At 44.9% G+C, this 22,530-nt stretch overlaps 1 protein-coding gene across 7 annotated transcripts in view; it reads right to left on the bottom strand.

The window, feature by feature from the left end:
• Positions 1–22,530, bottom strand: part of Stard13 (StAR related lipid transfer domain containing 13) — a 214,641-nt gene that overhangs the window by 55,694 nt on the left and 136,417 nt on the right. For all 7 annotated transcript variants that reach the window (XM_042268041.2, XM_042268042.2, XM_016005786.3 and 4 more), the window contains exons 2-3: positions 6,412–6,483; positions 2,192–2,273 (exon numbers count right to left, since the gene is read on the bottom strand). In XM_042268041.2, coding sequence (XP_042123975.2) covers positions 2,192–2,273; positions 6,412–6,483 — 154 coding nt within the window. The remainder of the gene's footprint in view (positions 1–2,191; positions 2,274–6,411; positions 6,484–22,530) is intronic.

The following is a 22,530-nucleotide window of genomic DNA, read 5'->3' as shown; positions in this document are numbered from 1 at the left end:
AAGGAGCCGGGCAAAACAGCCATATACTGTCCCGCGCCAGATCTGTGATGCCCTGATGGAGACAAAACTGTAGGCAACATCTGTAGTTGCCGGGGTTTGGGGTGGACATGAAGGACGCAGGGGATGTGGGGCCTTCAGGGGCGGCAGATGGAGCTTTTCCAAACCTTGATTACATACTAGTAGCAGTCCATTTTGAATAGATACATATGTGTGTATACACATGTATAAACATAATGCTACAAGTCATTTTACAGAAAACAAAATTTAGAAGACTCAATGGAAAAAGATAGTAAAATATAATTTTAAAAATAGGAATTTTTTTTTTTAAGATTTATTTATTTATTATGTATACTGAAGAGGGCGCCAGATCTCATTACGGATGGTTGTGAGCCACCATGTGGGTGCTGGGAATTGAACTCGGGACCTCTGGAAGAGCAGTCGGTGCTCTTAACCTCTGAGCCATCTCTCTAGCCCCGGGAATTTTTTTTTTAAATGTCAGCCAACAGGAATGTATGTACTCAACAGCAAAAGGAAAAACAGCCTGAGGCACTAATTGGATTGTCCTATGTGGAATGAGCGTTTGTCAGAAGGTCTGTTCACGCTGCAGGTGTGGCTTCTGGAAGGATTAAAGGAAATGCTGCTCTTCCAAGTCAGAGCTTTTGAAGGATCCCAAGGAAATCATCCGTTCACCTCACAGGCTCTCACAGAGTTAGGGCATTGTGTGCTTATTTGTTTTCTAGCCTAAATGGCCCTCATCCATTTAGATCTATGACTTGAGTGTGTGTGTGTGTGTGTGTGTGTGTGTGTGTGTGTGTGTGTGTGTGTCCATGCCACAGTGCATGTGTGGATGTCAGAGGACAACTTTTGGAAGTTGGTTTTGTTTGTGTGTGTGTGTGTGTGTGTCCATGCCACAGTGCATGTGTGGATGTCGGAGGACAATTTTTGGGAGTTGGTTCTCTCCTCCCACCATGCGGGTCCCAGGGATGGAACTCAGAGAGTTACGCTTGGCAGCAAGGGCATTCAACCTGTTGGGCCAGCCAGTTCCCGTGTTTATGATTCAAAGACCTCTTTTCTCTTTTAACTGACAGGATTGATGCATCAAACTTAAGCAGATACACAGGATTGTCTTTGTGAATAGCAGAGACTATTCATTAACACAAAGCTACTTTGTCGTCATATAGGACACAGGGAGTGAGCAGCTCTGAACACAAAAACAGATATTGGGGATCTGACAAACCTAAGATTATTTCCGCTGTGCTCATCATTAACTTCCTCTTAAATACTCTTATTTATCAAATGCCGGAATTCAAGAGCGAGCCGTGGACTGAGGGTCACCAGCACCGGATCTCCAAGTCCTCTCTACGCTTCCTGAAGAGTGATAATGAACCACAGCTGACATCTACCCCAGCTCTGATCTCTTTCCAGAGTGTTAGCCAGGCAACTGCAACGTTCTACAGACCCGGTTAACTTTTCATGTCAGAATTTGCCTAAGACTATAGATTCTACTGGCTTTAAAAAGTATTGACCAAAGTTCAATGGTTACTTATTTGTTCTTTTGCTCAGACCTCCATCTCTTCACCTGGGCTTCTCCCACTGCTCTGGGAGGTGTGTAGGGAAGGGGACCCTTCACACAGACATCTTTGCCTCTTTAGAGGATTCATCACATAATAAAGGTTGAAATACGTCAATCTGCCGCTGGGTTTACTCAGCTTTACCTGTTCCAGTTCGAAGATATAACCACTTGACTTTAGTGAACAAGCCTAGGTCAAGTTGAACACACACAAAGGATGTCTCAGACGTCGCTTGCGATGGCTGCCCACCCAACTCCTTCCCCACCTATCTGTGCTGTCTAGTCACTGCTCTGATCTCAGGTTACGTTTTTGAAACGGCATTTAACGTACCCCGAAACACCCAGCCCTCTTTCCCTTCTTTCCTCTTCTGTCTTCTCCTCGCTCCTCCCCTTCCTCTCTCTTCTTCCTAATCTAATGTCTAAAGCCCCCTCTTCGGATTGAAACTCTACAGAAACAGGAACCGAGCATGCTCAGATTACCAGGACCTACGTCTGGGGACGGTGGCCACACGGTGAATGTTTCCTAAGTCGCTAAACTCAACCTTCAGCTTCGTGCTACCCAAACAGAGACAGACCAAGGCAAGCAACGTAAGTCAAAGGTGCTTCACTCGTCCGACTTACCTGCAAAGAGGCTCTACAAGGTCCCTTTCAAGGAAATCATGGTCTTTTTTGACAGCCACGATGTTGATGGGAAACTGTGAATCTAGGAGGGAAAGGGAGGCAGAGCTTAATGCCCTTTGCTGTATGTGAACGCAGGCCAGTGCACTCAGGCCGCCACGTTCTGCACAAACCCCCCATCGTAACCACAGCTACAGCCTATTACCATTGCTGATGGCATTTAAAAATAGCACGCGATTTTATTTTTATCACAGAAAATGCTTTTGAGAGCACAGTGTAAGTACAAAATATGAAAACAAGCACCCGACCTTGGACAAGATTAAATGCTAAGTGCCCTTAGTGTCCATCCTTATCAGACACCCTCAGGTGGAGGTGGCGATGAGCACTGACATTATTCCCACCCACCCAGCACAGGCTACAGACTGATGATTTCATAGAATTCTCAGTTTGGAAGATTTTATTTCCCCTTCACAAAGGACATTTCCAAAAATACCCCAAGTTCAATGATCTCAGATTTTCTTTTCCTTCCTTCCTTCCCCTCCCTTTCCCTCTCCTTTCCTTCCCCCTTCCCCTCATCCTTCCTTCCTCCCCTCTTTCCTTCCTCCCTCTCTTTTTTGGTAGCAAAGTTTGCAGTCATCTTGAAGTTCCCTACTGATGCTACAAGAGAAGAGATTCCAACCCCATGACTATTCCTCAAAATTGAACTCAGACCAACTGGGTGGTTACTGTCAATATCCAGAATATGGCTTTAATTTTAGGTGCCTCTATTACATAGGAAAACCTCTGGGTAATACTTGGGATAACAGCCAAGGTCACATTTAAGGTCAGTTCACTGTGACTGCCACGCCTTCCTATTTTTCACTTCCCCTACTTTCTGATTATAGTTATAATAAAGCTAATGTTTCTAAACCTTCCTCTGAATTGGAAGCAGACACTACCTGCCCTCCCCCGATTCTGGGGACACATCTTTGCCTCTTTAGAGCATGCACTACACAGTAAGAAAATTAGACATTATCAGTTTGCTGACGTATTTACTTGGCCTGACAAATTCCAATTTGAAGACATAACCACTTGGTTTAAAAAAAAATCCAGTCAAGTTAGATGAAAAAGTATTTCACAGTGACCGAATCCTTCCTGGTCCCCAGATGAACACCACCTCACTCTGCTGGCAAGTGAGTGTCCATCACAGTGAGAAGCACAGACAAGAGAGCCCAGAGATGCTGGTTTTAAGTCCTGACTACTTCCTTGCTGTGTTTCTCTGGGCAACACCCTGTTCCTCAACTGTACAATACCACAGTCATGATGGCTACTTTATGGTGGGAGTGTGAATACTGGTTTTTGAATAATAGCTGGCACACAGAAAGCTCTCTTCCCATTATGTTTATGCAACATTTATGGATTAGACACAGTCTGGCATGTGCATGTTTCTGAGCTAACAGTGCATCTTAGATAATTATGGGCTGCTCCCATTTAAATCTCATAGTAGCTGTGGCATGAACATTATAGTGTATATATTTATATGTAATACTTATCAAGAATTAAAAGGCTGGCATTTCACTTAAGGAGAGTAAGCTGTTCATTGCTGTTTTTCTTTGGACACAGACCTAGACATGTTTGGGAAGAGAGAATCTTAATTGAGAAAATTCCTCCATTGTAGTGGCTTGCAGGCAAATCTGTGGGGTGTTATCTTGACTAGTGATTGATGGAGGAGGGCCTCACTCACTGTGGATGGTGCCATCCCTGGGCTGGTAGTCCTGGGTTCTATAAGAAGGTGAATTGAGCAAGCCATGATGAGCAAGCCAGTAAGCAGCACCCCTCCATGGGCTCTGCATCAGCTACTGTCTCCAGATTCCTGCCTTGAGTTCCTGTCCTGACTTCCCTCAGTGATGGAGTATGACCTGATAGTTATAATATGAAATAAACCCTTTTCTCCTTATTTTGGTCATGGTGTTTGTCACAACAGAAACTCTAACTAGAACAGTGAGTCACAACATTCTGGACTTTTCCTTCCTAATTAGTAAATTGCTGCGAGAGAGTAGGAGGTGGGAATATCTTACACTTAAACTATAGGAGCTATTGGAATCCCTTCGTTCCTTTTCTCCTCCTCCTCCTCCTCCTCCTCCTCCTCCTCCTCCTCCTCCTCCTCCTTCTTCTCTCTCTCTCTCTCTCTCTCTCTCTCTCTCTCTCTCTCTCTCTCTCTCTCTCTCTCTCTCTCTCTCCTAAAAGGCTCTGTAGGACCCCATGGAAACTTTTTTTTATCAGAGATTCTAAGCTTCAAACTACATTCCAACATTAACTCTCCTTTGTCCTCACAGAATTTAAATGAACAAAGTAGAGGAAAAAAACCTTTTGGTTTTTAATATAAAATTGTGATTTTGGATGAAAGGACAGGAGTCATCTATAAGTTAAGATAAAGATAAATTATGTTGGATCTTTCCAGCCTACACAACATTTGTGCCGTCAGGAAGAGAAGCTGCCTTTGTTCATGTGCTAGGTGCCCTCTTTTGAGCTCTCAGACCTGCTCTGCTGTCTCCTACTTTGCTGTGATGCTTTGAGACCCATTGGGAGCGTGGATAATATCCAAAGAGGCTCACACTACTGCCTTCCTTTGTGTTGGGTCAATGGGAAGCCATGGTTGAAATGCAAGGAGGGATCTGCTGTGGGATGTTCTGTATGGCAAATGTGTTGCTATGATTGGTCAATAAATAAAACACTGATTGGCCATGGCTAGGCAGGAAGTATAGGCGGGATTAACAGAGAGGAGAAATAAAAGAACAGGAAGGCTGAAGGAGTCACTGCCAGCCACCGCCAGGACAAGCAGCATGTGAAGATACTGGTAATCCACGAGCCACGTGGAAGGTATAGATTTATGGAAATGGATTAATTTAAGCTATAAGAACAGTTAGCAAGAAGCCTGCCACGGCCATACAGTTTGTAAGCAATATAAGTCTCTGTGTTTACTTGGTTGGATCTGAGCGGCTGTGGGACTGGCGGGTGACAAAGATTTGTCCTGACTGTGGGCAAGGCAGGAAAACTCTAGCTACAGGGATCCATGGCCAACTGTGTGCTCCCTCCAGGGATATGTGTGAGGTTCTTCTTTTCTGGGCTCTGGCATCATCCCCCTGTGGTAGTGACAGCTCTAGTAACTATAAGCCCTTGGCTCCTTCTTTGTGTATATCTTATCTACAGTTTTGTAATAAATACCAGTAGCTCTAATTTTCCATAGATGGTCTCATGTGCCATCTGCTTACTACTGGACTTGACTACTTCATGATGTATATATAAGGACGATCTACAAAACATCGAAGATTTGATGATGATCTTAGAAATCAGTAAGATACGGATAAATGAAAATGGTGGTTAATGAGAATGGTCCCATAGGCTCATCGTGTCAGATTACTTGATCCCTAGTTGGTAGAACAGCTTGGAGAAGCATTAGGGGATATGGCTTTGTTGGAGGAGGGGCGTCCCTAGGGGTGGGCTTTGAGATTTCAGAAGCCCATGTCATTCCCAGCATTTACCCTTTCTGCCTCTTGCTTGTGGATCAGATGTGAGTCTTAGCTACTGCTCCAGCACTGTGTCTGCCTGCTGCTTTGCTTCCTCCCCATCATGGTGGTCATGGACTCTAACCCTCGGAAACTGTAAGCCCCAAATAAACTTTTTTCTTCTATAAGTTGCCTTGGTCATGGTGTTTCATCACAGAAATAGAAAAGTGACTAAGACAATAAGTTTATTAACTATTAATTAAAGAATCAAGAACCAGAAGTATAATGCTGGCAAGAAAAGCCACTTACCCAAAAACTCAGAAGACTGACATCTGGTCCATAACATTTTTTTTTAAAAATGTAAAACAAGCATAAAGAAGGGCTATTCCCAAACAACTAGTTTAGAGAGATCTAGGAAGCTTACTAACGGCAAATTCATTGCAATCTCAAGACAACTGAACACAATGAAGATAAAACCAGGAAGAACATGCTAATCGGCAAAGCGTGTTGTGGCAGACACTGGAAAGAAGCTGAAGAGCTGGGCATCTTCAGGGGGGAGAAGAGAGCCATCTTATTTCCAGATGTGTCAGAACGAGCTTAGGATTGCCAAGGCTGAGGGAGGAAGGAAGCAAAGGCACAGTGCCTCAGAGCAATGACCCAGAAAGCACCAGGCAGGGTCCACATGGTTCGTCCTGAGCTCCCTCTCTTCCTGAAGAAGGAAGGGGCAGGTTCACATACCTTCGTACAGCTGAGCGTACTGCGGGAACCCGGCAGCCCGCAGCCAGTCACATGCTTCCTTGGCCTCGATTTCTGAAAAACACAAGAAAAAGAACATTGTGAGTCTGACAGCCACAACCCAGTTCTGCTGGTGTGCGCTCGAGAGTCGTGACGAGGCAAAGCTTCTCCTGGGTTGTCTCGTGTCAGTTAGCCTACCCAGAAGGGAGGACGCGCAGGATGTCCAGGCCACTCGGGGCGCTTGCTGTGTCTGCTCAGATTATCTCCGTGGGGCCACAGTTCACGGAATGACAACCAACCACGGAGGGCAGAGCACAGAGGCTGGATGTCCTCCAGGGAAAAACACCGTTTTTAAGCACCAAGGAACTAGGTGCTGAGGGAGGAGAAGAAAGACATAATAACAATCATAACCCTCTTTTTAATGGACCCTTTAAACCTTCCAAGATAAGCCCGAGATTATTTATTCAACCTTGCTTTACTCTTTCACTCAAGATTAAAAAAAAAAAACAAACACAAGCAGCAGTCCGTTTTCTCACGAACGAAGGCATTACAAAAATCCAGTTTCACCGACGGTTTTAATTCCCAATACATCGCATGAAGATGTTCATTGGTCAAGCCTGTTGGAATGACTTCAAACTCAGAGTGCAGAGGGGAAAAGGATGCTGAGACCCGAGTCTTACGGAGCAGCCAGAACCGAGAAGGCCACACCCCAGAGTCCGGCTGGTCCTTTGGGTGACCGTTGGTGGGGTGGATATACCCGCTGCCCATGCGAGCATCCTCCCTGAGGGAGTCTGTGGAGTGACATGGGAGGAGCGTGTAAACCAGGTCGTTCTCTGACCTCGTGAACTGTGGAGGATTTCACAACCACCATGCTGTTAGATAAACATCAGGCCAGGGAAAAGAAGTTCATCTGGCAGGAGTTCAGTTTCTCCAAATAGAAGTAAAAAGCCCAGGGAAAGGTCCCCGCCAAAGATCTCCTCAGCCGCTGGGACGCTCAGTCGGTGTGTTTCCATTTCCCTGGGCGCTTGTTCCACTGTAGTCAAAAGTGCTAGTAAAGGCCTTCCTTGAATCCTTTGCGCACACGCGCGCGCACACACACACACACACACACACACACACACACACACACACACACGATCTACATGAGCATGGGCCGCAGGCCCGAGACCGCGCGCCCTTTCTAATAAAATCTCAGCAGCCGTCCAGTATGCTTGATGTGACACAGCCATTTAATGTATATTAAAAGAAACCAAAGGTCAGATCTTAGCTCCCAAGGACGCACAAAAGCAAAACCTTCAGGGAGGCAGAGCTTCCTTTAGTATCTCCAATCTGCTGCCACCCCAGGAATAGAGAACCTCCAAGTTCTGGTCTTTGTAGCATTGAGGGGTTCCTGCTAATTCTGACCAGCATGGATTTCACATTCATGTCAAGTTTCAGGCTGTGCATCTACCGCCTGCTTCACTATGACACTTGAGTGTTGAAACGAGAAAATAGCTGATTTCAGGACAGGCTTTTAGTTCAGTTAGGAGTTGATAAGGAATCAAAAAACTCTGTATTTTCTAACGAATCACACCAATTATGCATTTTGCTGTTTTATTTTTGTTTGTACTATGATCAAAAAGTAGATTTTTTAGCAAAAAAGTCCCAGAGAGCTAGAAAATGATGACATGGAGAGACCTAGAAGCCAGGAGCTCTACAGCATAAGGAAACTCAGAAGGAAATGGGAATTCAGGGAAACAAAGGACGGTAAACCCTGGGAAAGAAATGATAACAAGATGTGGGGACCTAGAGCCGCAGCTCTGTCTAGAAAACCTGCTGGAACTGAGAACTCTGGTCAGGCATTGGGATGGGATAGAAGCTAGGCAGAACGATTTTACAGAAGGTCTCTCCAGACGATTTCACTTCCTTTCAAAAAATCATTGTTTTAAAATGCCTGTGCCAAGTTTTTAGGTTTCAGACTCAAATCCAAATTGCGAGGATTAAATAATAGTAAATTAGAAAATGCCACTCACCAGGCTATGGCGAGCAGTTCTTTAGACTATACTCAATTGCCTTTATTTGCCTAAATGTCCATCAAGTGCACACCCTCCTTTTGCATTCTACAGTAAGATTCAGTGACACGTTCTCCTAATGGAGGACTTGTTCAGCTTCTATGACATGTAGAGCTGATAATGAAGGATGGAAAGGGATACTGTGCTTTGTGGTGGATGGGAAGGGATGCTGTGCTTTGTGGTGGATGGAAAGGGATGCTGTGCCTTGGGGTGGATGGGAAGGGATGCTGTGCTTTGTGGTGGATGGGAAGGGATACTGTGCTTTGTGGTGGGTGGGAAGGGATGCTGTGCCTTGGGGTGGATGGGAAGGGATGCTGTGCCTTGGGGTGGATGGGAAGGGATGCTGTGCCTTGGGGTGGATGGGAAGGGATGTGTTTGAACACTTGGTCCCCACATGGTGGTGGTGTTTTAGAAGGCTGTAGAATCTTAGAAGGGATATAGCTAAAGGGGATGGGTCACTGAGGGTGTGGGGGTGGGTTATAGGTCAGCCTCCTTTTTAATGAGCTCTGTGCTCCCCAGCCTGTCCAGATATGAGCAAGTCCTCCCTACCATGCCGATCTGTATCCCCTCAAACTGTGACACAAAGCAAATCCTCCCTTAAAATCCCTTCTCTCGGGCATTTTGTCACCATCGTGAGAGCGGTAACCAGTGCCTGACAAGTGGGAACCACAAGGGAGCAGGGAGAATGAGTCTACCGAGAGAGTGTTGTGGGATGGTCTGTATGTCAAATTGCTGTGATTGGTCAATAAATAAAACACTGATTGGCCAGTGGCCAGGCAGGAAGTATAGGCGGGACTAACAGAGAGGAGAAGAGAAAGAATAGGAAGGTGGAAGGAATCACTGCCAGCCACCACCAGGACAAGCAGCATGTGAAGATGCTGGCAAGTAATCCACGAGCCATGTGGCAAGGTATAGATTTATGGAACTGGATTAATTTAAGCTATAAGAACAGTTAGTAAGAAGACTGCCACGGCCATACAGTTTGTAAGCAATATAAGTCTCTGTGTTTACTTGGTTGGGTCTGAGTGGTTGTGGGACTGGAGGGTGACAAAGATTTGTCCTGACTGTGGGCAAGGCAGGAAAACTCTAGCTACAAGAGAGAGGTCAATACGTAGTGAAAAAGGAATCAATCCGTCTAGAGGACACAACAGCTCTCTATACATACCCAGTATCGGGGCACCTTACCCGGCACAGTGAATATTAAGATAACAAAGGGAATAATGGCTGCTGGCCTAGCGTCTTGACATCGCAATTGAAGAGCAAAGGAAACTTTACCAACCAGCAACAAAACCATCTCGTATCATCGCCACCATCAAATTTCACTTTGACTGTTCAGCTGGGTTAGAAAGGGGCCTTACGGCGTCTCTGGCTCACCCGCAGTCCCTTCGCGAACCCCTATCCGACAAATGCTGTTTTCCCCAGGGCCTTTGCAGTGGCCAAAAACGCAGGACAATTAGAAGGGAGTCATATTGCCGGTGCCATTTCACAAAGATCCATCTAATGAGATTTAAATGACACTTGACGAGGAAAGCATGGACATTTATTTTTTAATGCGCTCTCGGTAACCATCACCGTATTATACAAAAGCATTAAGAGCCATTAAAATCACATTTTGACTATTCTGTTTGTTCCCCATTTGCAGCCCTCACCTGCTCGTGTAGCAGCTGCAGCAATACATCAATTCACTGCAGCCTTCCTCTGAAAACACAAGCTGTGTTTTCAAGAATGCCACGGGGCGCCAGGGCCTCCAGATCTCTCCTGAGGTTATTGTACTAGAGACGCCCCCTTTTATCTGTAGAGATGTAACCCAAGATTCCCAGTGGATGGTGAAACCCTGTTTGTGGTCAAAGCCCATTATACGCCTTGACTTTTGATTTGATAGTCAAGATGGCTTCCAAATGACTGTCAGGCAGGTGACACACACAGTGTGCACATTTGAGACAAAAAGGCAACTCTCATCCCCAGTGTGATACAGTGGGACCCTGTGGGACCCTGTGGGACCCTGTGGGACCCTGTGGGACTGTGTGAGATTTCACCATGCTCCCCAAACTCATGAGTTGTTTCTTTTATCTATCTATGTATTTTTGTATCTATGTATCTATGTATCTTTGTATCTATGTATTTATATATGTATCTATTTATGCATCTATCTTATATATGTATGTATGTATGTATGTATGTATGTATGTATGTATGTATCTATCTATCTATCTATCTATCTATCTATCTATCTATCTATCTATCTTCAGTGTTTTCTGAGGTAGACTTCAAGTACCTGAAGTTATGGAAAGGGAAACTGAAGAAAGGTTTATTGCACTTCACTTCGGAGAATGTAATACATTTGGCTGGGTACCATGACAGGACTTCTTCAGAACTAAGGGTGAAATTTGTGCATGTGTCTGTCATATAAGTGTGTATATGTCCAAGTGTGTGTGTGTGTGTGTGTGTGTGTGTGTGTGCGTGTGTGTGTGTGATATAAGTGTGTATATGTCCGTGTGTGCGTGTGTGTGTGTGTGTGTGTGTGTGTGTGTGTGTGTGCAGATGACTATGCACAAGTGTGAGAACATGGAGGCCTAAAGTTGACCTTCCTTTATTGTTGTCCTGCTTGTTGCTTGAGACAATGTCTGTCTCTCACTGAATCGAGAGCTGAACATTCAGCCCGACCACCTGGCCACCTGGCCAGCCAGTCCTGTGGAACCTTCTGCCTCTACTGTCTCAGTGTTGGGATTACAGGCATGCACCACCGAGACTCAGCTCAGCATCTTGCCTGGCCAGTGCTTGGCCAATGGAGCCCTCTTCCCAGCCTCTCCAATATCAGTTTTATAACAAGTCCACATAATAACCAATAATCATAATAATCAAGTCACTTGGCTCATTTTGCCCAAGATTTTTTGTTGTTGTTGAGTGTCCTAAACTCTATGTATACTATGAATCCAATACACACTAAGCTTCTCCATCAGATAATGGAGATGGTTGCTAAGTGAATAAAAGACAGAGAACATACATGGCCTGAGTAGAAGGGACAGAAGGATGACTCAACATCGTCTAGTTATAACAGCAGGACCTCTTTATGTGAGGGACCCCTTCTGATTGGTTTGAGGCTGACCATCTCAATTCCCAACTACACACCATCCACGTGTTCCTAAGAAGTCTCCTTCTCCCACAGTGTAGCCTGAGGAGCCCTAGGGTCTCACGTCAATGGCACTGGGGGGCTGGAAACAACTTGTTTCAATGACTTATGCAACAAGTTCAGTGGGCGTCTGGTTGGGGTTGGGTACTCCTCTATTTCTTGTTGCTGTTTGTTTTTAATTAGTTAATTATATTTTATGTGCATTGGTGTTTTGCCTGCATGGATATGAGGGTGTCGGGTCCCCTGGAACTGGAGTCACAGACAGTTGTGAGCTGCCATGTGGGTGCTGGCAATTGAATCCAGGTCCTCTAAAAGAGCAGCCAGTGCTCTTAACCTTCTCTCCAGCCTCGGGAACTCTCTCTTGAGACCTGTCTGTGATTCCGATTTGACAGGACGTCACAGGCTTCGCCTCAGCTGCCTCAGCTTCACCTCCTCACCTGACCTACAGCCAGTTGCTTAGAGTGTGACAGAGCTGGCGGGGGGGGGGGCGCGGGGGGATGATGGGGACCTGTGGGAAAGGGGAACTGTCTCAGTGGGGCTGGAGGGCTGTATGTTCCCATGGGTATGGGAATACAGGCACCGTAGAAACAAACCCTGGCTAGTGATATGTTTTTTTTACAAAATTGTACCATGTTTCTTAATAATGGTACCCGTTCAGTTGTGAAACATTATTGAAGGAAACCTGGAAGGCACAATCACAGTAAACCCTTGTCTCATTACCAACACATACTTTAATGTACGTTATCTGCCTGAGTGGCAACATAATAGTATCTTAGCTCGACGGCTGTTCACAAACATAATTACACACCGTGAGTATGTTCCCATATAATGATATTATTTATAAAGAAACAGGAAACTTATTTTGTTTGGGGAATGATTTCTTAAATATGTTGATATTTGAATACCACCAAGTTGTGTTTTGCTGGGGGTGATAACAACGAACGTAGCCAAAATGAAACACGTCAGTAAGTCCTGCCCAGGGCAGACTGAAGGTAGGAGGAGGCTGGAGACCCACAGAGGTAGAGACTTAGACCGGTTTCCTCAAAGGGGGTGGGACTTAGCGACTTTGGTGTGAACGAACAGTGGCCGCTCCAGACGCAGGACGGCCACGGTCAAGGCAAGAGCTTTGCTGAGCTTTGAAAGGTCTGCTGCGCAACTTGGCGGCGCTCCTCCCAAGTTACAGCCTTATTGTATTTTCAAACTGGTGCGCGCATCGAGAGAGAAATGCCTAGCTAAGCGCGTTCAGCACGTTTGGGTTCACATTGTGCCCTGTATAACATAGTCTTCCCCAGCCAGCCCAAAGGCATTAAGTTGTCTTCCTAAATGGCTGAAGATTCGAACCAGGGCTACATTAGGATGAATGATCAGAAATCTGATTGGCTGGAAGGAGCCAGGGCTCCTCTCCCGAGAGTTTTATTACTGGGGTAGTCACGACCACTGTCCTTACAAAACTCCTGCAGACTTCACAGACAGACTGGCCCCAGTGTGAAGCAGCTGCTTCCCACGTGTTCATGAAGACACTCAACAGGAGTGAGTCGGGGAAGGGTCTTGGGGAGCCCTGGCTTCCCCCTCCACTGAACTGGAGAGCGCATTGTGCATCTTGTTCCCAAAGAAGGTCTTACTAGCAGGGAGGGGTGACTCAGCCACCACGAGATGTCTCCTTGGATGCAATTAACCAGCATTATGGTATCTGGAAGGGGTTAGGATTTCAACAGGCTCTTGGTTATAGGTTTAGGATAATTCATACTGATGAGCTAGTTTCATGATTAATGTACTACTTAAGGAAAATGACGCCTTTGCCTTCAGAGAGAACTTCTCAAGTGAAGGCCCTGCTTATTAAATGTGTATTCTTTGGTCAGATATGAGGCAGATTCTGTTCAAATTAGTGCCAGGCTAGCCAATTCATCTCTATATGGCCATGAATAACATGCTCGTTAAGACTGCACAGAGCACATACTTCCCAGGATCCTTCTCCCAGGAGGGCATTAGAACCTAAATTACAGGTGTAGGCCAGCTCATTATGGTTTTCTCTGCCTTCGATTTAGAGTCTATGGTCTGATGTCAGGATCCATCATTTTTCCTGCATTTTATGAATCTGTATTAAGTTTGTTTTGGTATTTTTAATACCTGAATAATTCACACACACACACACACACACACACACACACACACACACACACACACTAAAGGTGCTTTTTTGTATAACATTTTCCTTTATATTATATTCTAAGTGAGGACAGGGAGCTAAAATACAGGTTATTTAGGGCAAATTTAAGATTACCAATCATTACACTTTCAAAACATCAAGTCAGTTTATAAACACCTGTTTTATCTCACCATGGTTTCAAGCAACCCTTTTCTAGATGCACAACAAAACATATTGCTGTAAGGAAAAAGGAAGGAAAAACCTGGGAGTTCATAGATGCATACAACTCTGTAGCATCTAAATCCACTCCACCAGAGGAGAAGCGCTTGGCTCCGAGCATGTGCATTTCTTTCTGCACAGCCAGAGTCACGTAATGACATAATGTTCATTCCATCATCAATTCTTAAAAAAAAAAAAATTTTTTTTGTTTTTAAATTATGTATCTGTGTGTATCTGTGTGTGTGTATGTTCTCATGGATGCAGTTTTCACAGAGGCCAGAAGGGGGCTTTGGATCTCCTGGAACTGGAGTTACAGGCAGTTGTGAGGCACTATGTGGTTGCTGGGAACTGAACCCAGGTCCTCTGTAAGAGTAGCCAGTGCTCTTAACCACTGAGTTGTCTCTCCAGCCCTTCATCTTAATGTTAGCCTTATTTCCTAGTTTTGAAATATCAACTGCAAGCTGGATTAGTAACAAATCTCATCACTAAAATAATTTCTATTACAGTAAAAGGAGGGTAAGCCTATTTTAAGAAATAGGTTTATTCCTTGTCACCGAAGCGCTGTTTTAAATTCTTTTTCAGCCAAGTTGGGAAAATCATATGTAGTATGTGTGTATGACACACATCATATAGCACATGGAATTTATAATATGCATAAATATGCAAACTATGTACTTTTAATAAATAATCAAATATATAATTAGTTAGCTTGGTCATACAATCCACTTCACCCAATGAGAGGTAAGCAGAAGTAATATATGCTAATTAAAAAAAAAAAACTTAAAAACACATAGGGGTTGTCACCTGCCAGTTTTCCCTTTCTTGTCCCTGTGTCATGAGGCTGCATGTCCTAGGTAGGGGTGGCACTCCACCTGGGTCTCAGAATGACGACACAGGGGCCAGAGCCATAGCAAATCAGCCCCTGGCATGAACCAGGAGCAAGGAGTAAGATTTCTGTCTTTTTATCACATTACGGTTTCAGAGATTTGCTGAAGCAGCCGTCTCCTGCAAGCTAATTTAAGCTGCTGCCTTCCCCATGCGAGGTGTACGGAAGACACTATGAACCTTTATTTCTACTGGAAACTGGAGTTGAATGTCTGCTGCTGTGGCTCTGGAATGAAGGCAGTTTGAATCACTTCTTCCCTCAAACTTGCATCCTTGCTGACTGCTGCCAGCTTGTGTGAACTCAGAGAACATAAAAAGTCTCCTTTGTACCACAGAAAAGCCAGAGTCCAGGTGCAGCAGAACAAGAAAGCTTTAGGGGTATAAACACCATTCTTCGGGCCCATGATTCCTAGTACTTAATGAGATAAAAATGTACAGTCTCCCCACTCCAATCAGTACCAAAGAGAGAGCAGAGAGGATACACTTGTCCAGCCAAACAATTTCTGACCAGACTGTGTTGACTCAAGTTTTCCATTAGACAACGGACAGCTTTCTTCTCCTTTTTCATTTGGGACAGACTGTTCCCATCAGGCACTTGTGATATTTCCCAGGAAGGCTGCATGCGTCTACAAGCGTGTGAACATCCTCAGCCTTTTGAAGTCGAGGACACACTGCTTAGCACTAGTTCTCAAGAGAGTCTTCAAGATGAAGTCAGTTAAGCCAATGAAATCAAAGTAGGGAGACAAGAGCTGATTCATTAGAAAGACCACGATTTACAGGTGTGGGCTGAAGTGCCTTGAATATTGACCCGCCATGACAACAGGTTCTAGTAACCCTTTTTGGAGTAAGCACATGAGTTTGGAGGCTCTCTCTCTCTCTCCCTCTCCCTCTCCCTCTCTCCCCCCCCCTCTCTCTCCCTAGTCCTGTCTATCTTCTAGCAAGGTAAAGAGTGCACAGGAGTTGTCCTGATGTTGGTTCCCCAGCAGGATGTCTAAACTCTGCATTGGAGGGACTTTGATCTCCCCAGTTGGAAGCTGCCAGGGTGTTGGTTTCTTGCTGCCCAAGAGGCACTCTTCCATCCTATATGGCTCTAAAAAGCATTTTTTAAATGTTTGTGTGTGTGTGTGTGTGTGTGTGTGTGTGTGTGTGTGTGTGCGAGCGCACATTTGATTACAGGTGTCTCAAGAGGTCAGAAGCGGGCACCAGATCCCCTGGAACTATAAATACAGACAGCTGTGAGCCACCACCATGTGGGTGCTGGGAAGCGAACCTGGTCCTCTGTGAGCTCAGCAAGTGCTCTTAACTGCTGAGGCATCTCTCCAGCCCTTCGAATTTACTTTTTTTTTTTTTTTTTTTTTTTTTTTTGGTTTTTCGAGACAGGGTTTCTCTGTGTAGCTTTGCGCCTTTCCTGGAACTCACTTGGTAGCCCAGGCTGGCCTCGAACTCACAAAGATCCGCCTGCCTCTGCCTCCCGAGTGCTGGGATTAAAGGCGTGCGCCACCAACGCCCGGCGTCGAATTTACTTTTAAACATTGAAAAGCATGCATGTTCTTAGGGACTCAAACTTCTCTTGTAACTGTTTTTAGGCTATGTCTGAATGTCTGTACTTGGAAGAGGTTAGGCACTCAGTTTAGCTCAACTCTTCCACAGCTCCATGACTCCAATGACACCAGAAACTTTCATGATATTGATGAAAGGCTTGCCGTTTTTTAGGATAAAGCAAGCCACCCACCCTCCGGGCTTTTTATACGCTTCTGCTCCTCATAGGGCTGGCGTGGCAAAATGCAGCTCAGCGAGAACCCCCAACGCCTTTCTGAGACTTGTGATCAACTTCTCTCCAACTGCAATGCCTGGATCAAATACAAACAATTCTTGTTTAATTTAGAAATGTTTGTAATTTTATTACCTGGCTATACATAAAAACTTGATGTTGTGTATGTGCGTTCACTTGCATTCTTTGGCATAGGTTTAGACTGTAAATAAGATATTTACTGAAAGCCTTTCAGTGTGCCTTTGGTAGCCTTGGGGAAGGCTTTCTTTCTGGATGTTGAATTCAGATGGCATTGGCTCTGCAGATGATTTTCTAAATGGACAACATTTATCCTAAGAGGATAAGAAGAAGAGGACTCAAGAAATTAAGTTGTCATTGGTTTTTAGCCACTGATTTCATTTATCAGTGTTCTTCAAGGCAAAGAAGACTAGCAAGTGAAGAATTGAAGTACTGGAATTTTATTGGGTGTTCCTTAACAATTCTTTGCGGAAGGAATTTATGAATGAGTTCAGGTAGTTGAAATAGCTTTACCTGGTTTGGGGTGGAGGAGTCCAAGGTTTAATTGATGAGGTCAATGCAACCTGCGGTGGTTTGAATAAGAACAGCTCCCACATGCCCACATGTTTGAATGCTTAGTCCCCAGGGGGTGGAACTGTCTGAAAGGATTGCAAAGATCATGAAGTGTGGCCTTGGTGGAGGAAGTGTGTCTCTGGGGTGTGGGGGGATGCGCTCTGAGGTCTCAAAAGCCTATACCAGGCCCAGTCTCTCTTTCTCCCTCTGACTGAGGATCAGGGTGTAAATCTTAGCTACTGCTCGGGGGCCATGTGTGCCACCATGCTCCTGCCATGACAGTAACAGACTAACCCATGAACCTGCAAGCAAGCCCCCCGTTAAATGTTTTCTTTTCTAAGAGTTGACCTGGTCATGGCGTCTCTTCACAGCGATAGAACAGTGACTGAGTCTCAGTCCTTTTCTCCACCAGACACACGGACCCAGTGCTGACTCCTGTCAGTCCACAGTCTAAGTGCGTGTCACACCGATACTGAAGTCCGTTGGAAATATTGCATTTCTCGCATAGGAGAGTTGTAGATTTAAATAAAGAAATGTATGTATGTGTACACATATGACATTTAAGCAGGAGACCATTTGTGAGGGAGAAGGGGACCAACAAAGCGAAAAGTAGTAAAGGGATGACTTTGAACCCAACACAATGATGGATAAGTAGGAAAATGTCATAACAGAACACTATTTCATGTAGTAATTGAAATTAACAAGAAGTAAAAGACAACTGAGACACCCCACAAATGCGTGATAAACATCTTAGGTAATACTTAAATAAAATATAAGTGTGCTTTTAAGAGCCTTAAACCTTACATTGTTGACTTTGCATAGCAGGTACCTCACTTTGTAGAAGATTCATGTGGCTTTTGTCATTTGTCCCAAAGTCTTAGGAACACTATAGGGAACAATGTAAGTACAGAATTCCTCTTAAACAGAGATGCATCCACATACCCACCTCACATGATGGGAATGTAATTTAGTGCCGGACCTAGCTTCCAGGGACATACCCCTTTATCCATGTAGTCAGTATGACAGGAGTCTAACATGCTTGTCCAAATACTGACCAGATTCAAGTCCACAAGGATAGTTTTGCAGGGCTGGAGAGATGGCTCAGCAGCTAAGAGCACTGGCTGCTCTTGCAGAAGAATAGGGTTTGGATCCCAGTACCCACATGGTGGCTCACAACTCTCTGTAACTACAGTTCCAGGGGATCCTACACCCTTTTTTGGCCTCTTTTGGCACTGCACGCGCGCATACACACACATACACACACACACACACACACACACACACACACACACACACACACGCAAACATTCATACATCTGAAATAAAAATAAAATCTTAAGATAATGTTCACAAGAACAGACTTGAGGTAGCGAGCTAACTTTGTAGTCCTCCTTAAATGGAATCCAAGAGAAGGATAGCATATTTGAGCTATAGATTTAAACACTCACCCATGGACACTCCAACTAAAGTGTACCAAACCAACAGTTCAAAGAGCTACCAATGCTCTGTTCATCAGGGCAGCACCAGCCAATAAGGGAAGGGGCCCAATGACAAGACCTGGGAGATGCTGATTTCAGGATGACACTGAAGCCTAGCCAGTGCACAAGCTGGCAGAGCTGTTAGGGCCCCTGGTAGGGCTACCAAGCAAGGGCCTGAACTGGTTGTCAGCTCTGCTTAGACAGAAAATAGACTAATAAGACCTTATAGAGGGCCAGAGCATTTTGAGTAAAGATACAATGTTTACTTTCAAATGTCAAATTAAACTACAGCTGGGTCTCCATGTGAGACCAAAATGAGCCATCTTAGAAATAAGACCAAAATGCTTTCACCCTAAAATTAAGGCCTAAGATTTCTCCTTTTGGGAATAGGCCATTAGTTACTGAAACCAGTCAGTTCAGATTCCAGAAACCAGGAAGTGTAAAAGTACAGAGTCACAAGATAGTCACGAGGTAATGCCTGCCAGACTAGAAATGATGGCGGGCAACCACTCCCTTAGAAGTAATTTCTAGAAAGTCCCTAGAAGCGAGCCAATCAGAATTGTATCCATACTAGCACCCCTAAATGATGTAACCTTGTGACTTTTCCCTTTAAAAACTGAGCTTGCAGACAGGTGGGCGCTTCCTCCAGCCTCCACTGTGTTGGGTGTATTGGACGAAGTCCCTGCCTAGGCTTGTATTGCTTTTGGATATCCAGAATTAAACCTTGCTTTTGCATTCTGGCATACTCGTCTTTGGTGGTCTCTCTGGGGGTCACGATCTGGGCACAACATCCATATCCTCTGGATTCTGTCCGCATGGACTCAATCAACCTCAGGTTAAAGACATGGAGGGAAAATAGGCCTGACCTGAGCAGGCGCAGACCCTTCCCCTTGTCCTTGTCCCATGGGTCATGCAGCGAGGTAACTAGTTCCGCAGCATTTCTGTCATTTGAAGTATCTGATGCAAGTCATCTACAGACTAGAGAACAGACAGGAAGCTGTTCCTAGGTTGCATGTAGCGACTCCATTGTCAGCAAGTGAGAGACTTTTATGGATCTTGGTGTCTGAAGGAGTGGGCGGAGGCGGCGGAGCAAAGCCAGGAAGACACCAAGGGGTGGGGGAGTAACGTCAATTTTCTCTTTTTGAGTAAGAAGACGAACAAAAGGTGAAAAAAATTAAAAGAATGAAATTGAAAATCCCCTTAGAGATGAACACGTTCAGTTAACATGCAGCTACTTGTCACTTATGAAAATGTGTAAATACATCTATGCTAAGGTCATTATGTATTATTTTTAAAGATTCATCTAATTTTACGTGTGTGTGTGTGTGTGTGTGTGTGTGTGTGTGTGTGTGTGTGAATGTGCACATGAGTGCAGGTGTCTGTGGAGGCCAGAAGAGGGCGTCAGATCCCCGGGAATCTGTGTCACAAGCACTTTCACCAGCGGAGACATCTTGCCAGCCCTTATATAACCTCCTAAAAACCCGTATTTTCAGCTGACAATGCCACCAGATGTCCTTTCAAACACTCTAGGTAGCTAAATAATATTCCTGCTGCCATTCGTTCAAGACCTTCTCTTCTTATCAACCAAGGCCTCCACACTCCTGAGTTTAAAATAAATTCATGTCTCCAGAGGCTTTCACTCTAAGTAAAAAAAAAAAAAAAGTTACCAGCATGCACGTCCTAATGAATGTATTTCAGAGACGCTCTCTGGGTTGACATTTCCCATGTTATTTTACATCCTGGATTAAGACACATCTCATATGGTTCTGATTTATGTTCTCAGCAGACTTCACAAAGGAAATTCCAAGCGGAAGTCTATTCCTGCAGCAGGGCTCGGCTTCAGTGATGCCATAGGGACGCCTTAAACTAACAGGAGTCAGGAAGTGCAAGGTCAAGCGTGGACCATGTTCCCGTCTCTTTCCTCTTGGAAGTCTTAGGTATGCAGACAGCAGATATCTCTGTAACAGCTGTTCCCTTATCCTTGATCTGCTCTATGAGAATTTACACTGTTTCGAGGGTGCATTTCACTCTAGGTATGAAACTGATATTTCTTGAATGCTAAAGTTTCAGGGTTTGCTTTAAAAAAAAAAAAAAAAAAGACAAAAAACAAGGCCAAATAGAGGCAAATCTTCCATCTTTTGAAAATGACCATGTGAACTCTGGTAGATTACAGACTCCAAAAGTCATATACATATTCACACACACAGTGTGACCCTTTTTCATGAAACTAGCAAAGTCGTTCAACGTCAGGAACATCTGAAAAGACAAGATGATTTCACTTTTACGCACCGCTTTCCAGGGAAGTCAAGACAAACAACAACACCCAAGAGGATGTATTCTAGCTTCTTTCTTGCTCAAGTTTTTTTTTCTCGCTGAATACTACACGTTCCTCTCTAAAGAGAGCCTGTCAGTTTATCTAGGAAGCAGTCCTAGGACACAGGCAGACCAAGAGGATGCTGGCTGAGCATGGCTGAAAGAGAAGGCTGAGGTTAAATTCCAGCTCCATGCTTCATGACCTCTCTAAGCCTGGGTAGGCTAGATTTGCAGGCCTCCGTTTCCTCTCTATAGGATAGGACTAAACAACAGCGCCTCCCTCAGAGGACTGTGAGGAATGAAACGACTCCACTGTGATTACCAGAACACAGCCTTTGCTACTCTTCCTATGGGGGGCGGGGGGTGGGGGGGATGCTGACTTTTTCTGTAACAGACAGAGCTGTTTGTTAATTTAATATTCCGATAGCTACCCACTCAGCCCTTCATCTGGTCTCAAAAAAATGGAAGGCATTTATATATTTATTTATCCTGTTGACAGCTGCGTAGCGCCCCAATGAGGAAGCCTACTGTTAAGCTCTGTAGAACAACAGCGCATGGCGCCCGACACATGCGTCTCTAAGAAGATAAACACCCTGTTTCAGCACAAATCAGGAAATCACACCCCTGTGGGGATGGCAGTGCCCTCCAGGGCTCACGGCAAAGGAGGTATTTTTGGATCAAGCGACCACTCAAATCCCGGCAGATGATGTGAAATTTGAGTCGGACAGTTCTGTTGTGGAGAAGCCTTCTTCTGCCCGCCAAGAGCCTTGGAATCTCATGAGCTCATGCCTCCCTGGCAGCAGGTCCTTACGGGACTATATGAGTGCCTGCTGGAGGGCCCTGAGGCCACACGGCACCTGTCAGCCCGCATCTAGTTCCTCCTTTGACAAGGCGCTTAACATGATTCATTCCGTATCCCACGGAAGGCTCCATTACAGTCTCTCCACTAAATGATACGTGCCGACCGAGAGTCATAAATGAGAAGTGACACTCTGAAGGTGGCAGCAAAGGCTTCCCCTAAACGGCTGTTACTCTGGGGACAGGAACACCAGCCCGAGGAAGGCGGTTTTGCGATTACAATTTACAATGTGCATACTAGTTAATAAGTAAAATATTAGCCTCCTTATGCCTGATACTCGGGGAACGCAAGGTCAAAGATGCCTTAAAACAGAGCCAAAGCAGCAAAAGCCTTGGGAAAAAGATCTCTATCAGACTTGTGGGCTTCATTAAGGGAAACACATTCAGAACGTTGATTTTCCATGTCATGAGGAAAATCTGAACACATGAATGAAGTATGAGCGCAGGAAAAGGGCTTCCTGTGGGTTAATGACTTGGAAAAGTTGGGAGGTGATGTGCACCTTAAGGCCACTGACCTCAACAAGAGGTCCTGATTCTCCCAGGTGGGCTTCATGCCAAGTCCATTCTTATTGTGAAAAATACTCCAGGGGTCTACACACAGATCTGCTTTGTAAGGAGGTCACATGCGAACTCATTTAGACACCATGCAAACAAGCTGAAATTCGGTTACCTTTATACCAAAGAACTATTTTGAGTTTCTG

This window comes from Peromyscus maniculatus, chromosome 23 (genome assembly GCF_049852395.1).
Source record: "Peromyscus maniculatus bairdii isolate BWxNUB_F1_BW_parent chromosome 23, HU_Pman_BW_mat_3.1, whole genome shotgun sequence".
Classification (NCBI taxonomy): domain Eukaryota; kingdom Metazoa; phylum Chordata; class Mammalia; order Rodentia; family Cricetidae; genus Peromyscus; species Peromyscus maniculatus.
Note: the sequence above shows the minus strand (reverse complement) of the source record. Positions and strands in the feature narration are given on the sequence as shown.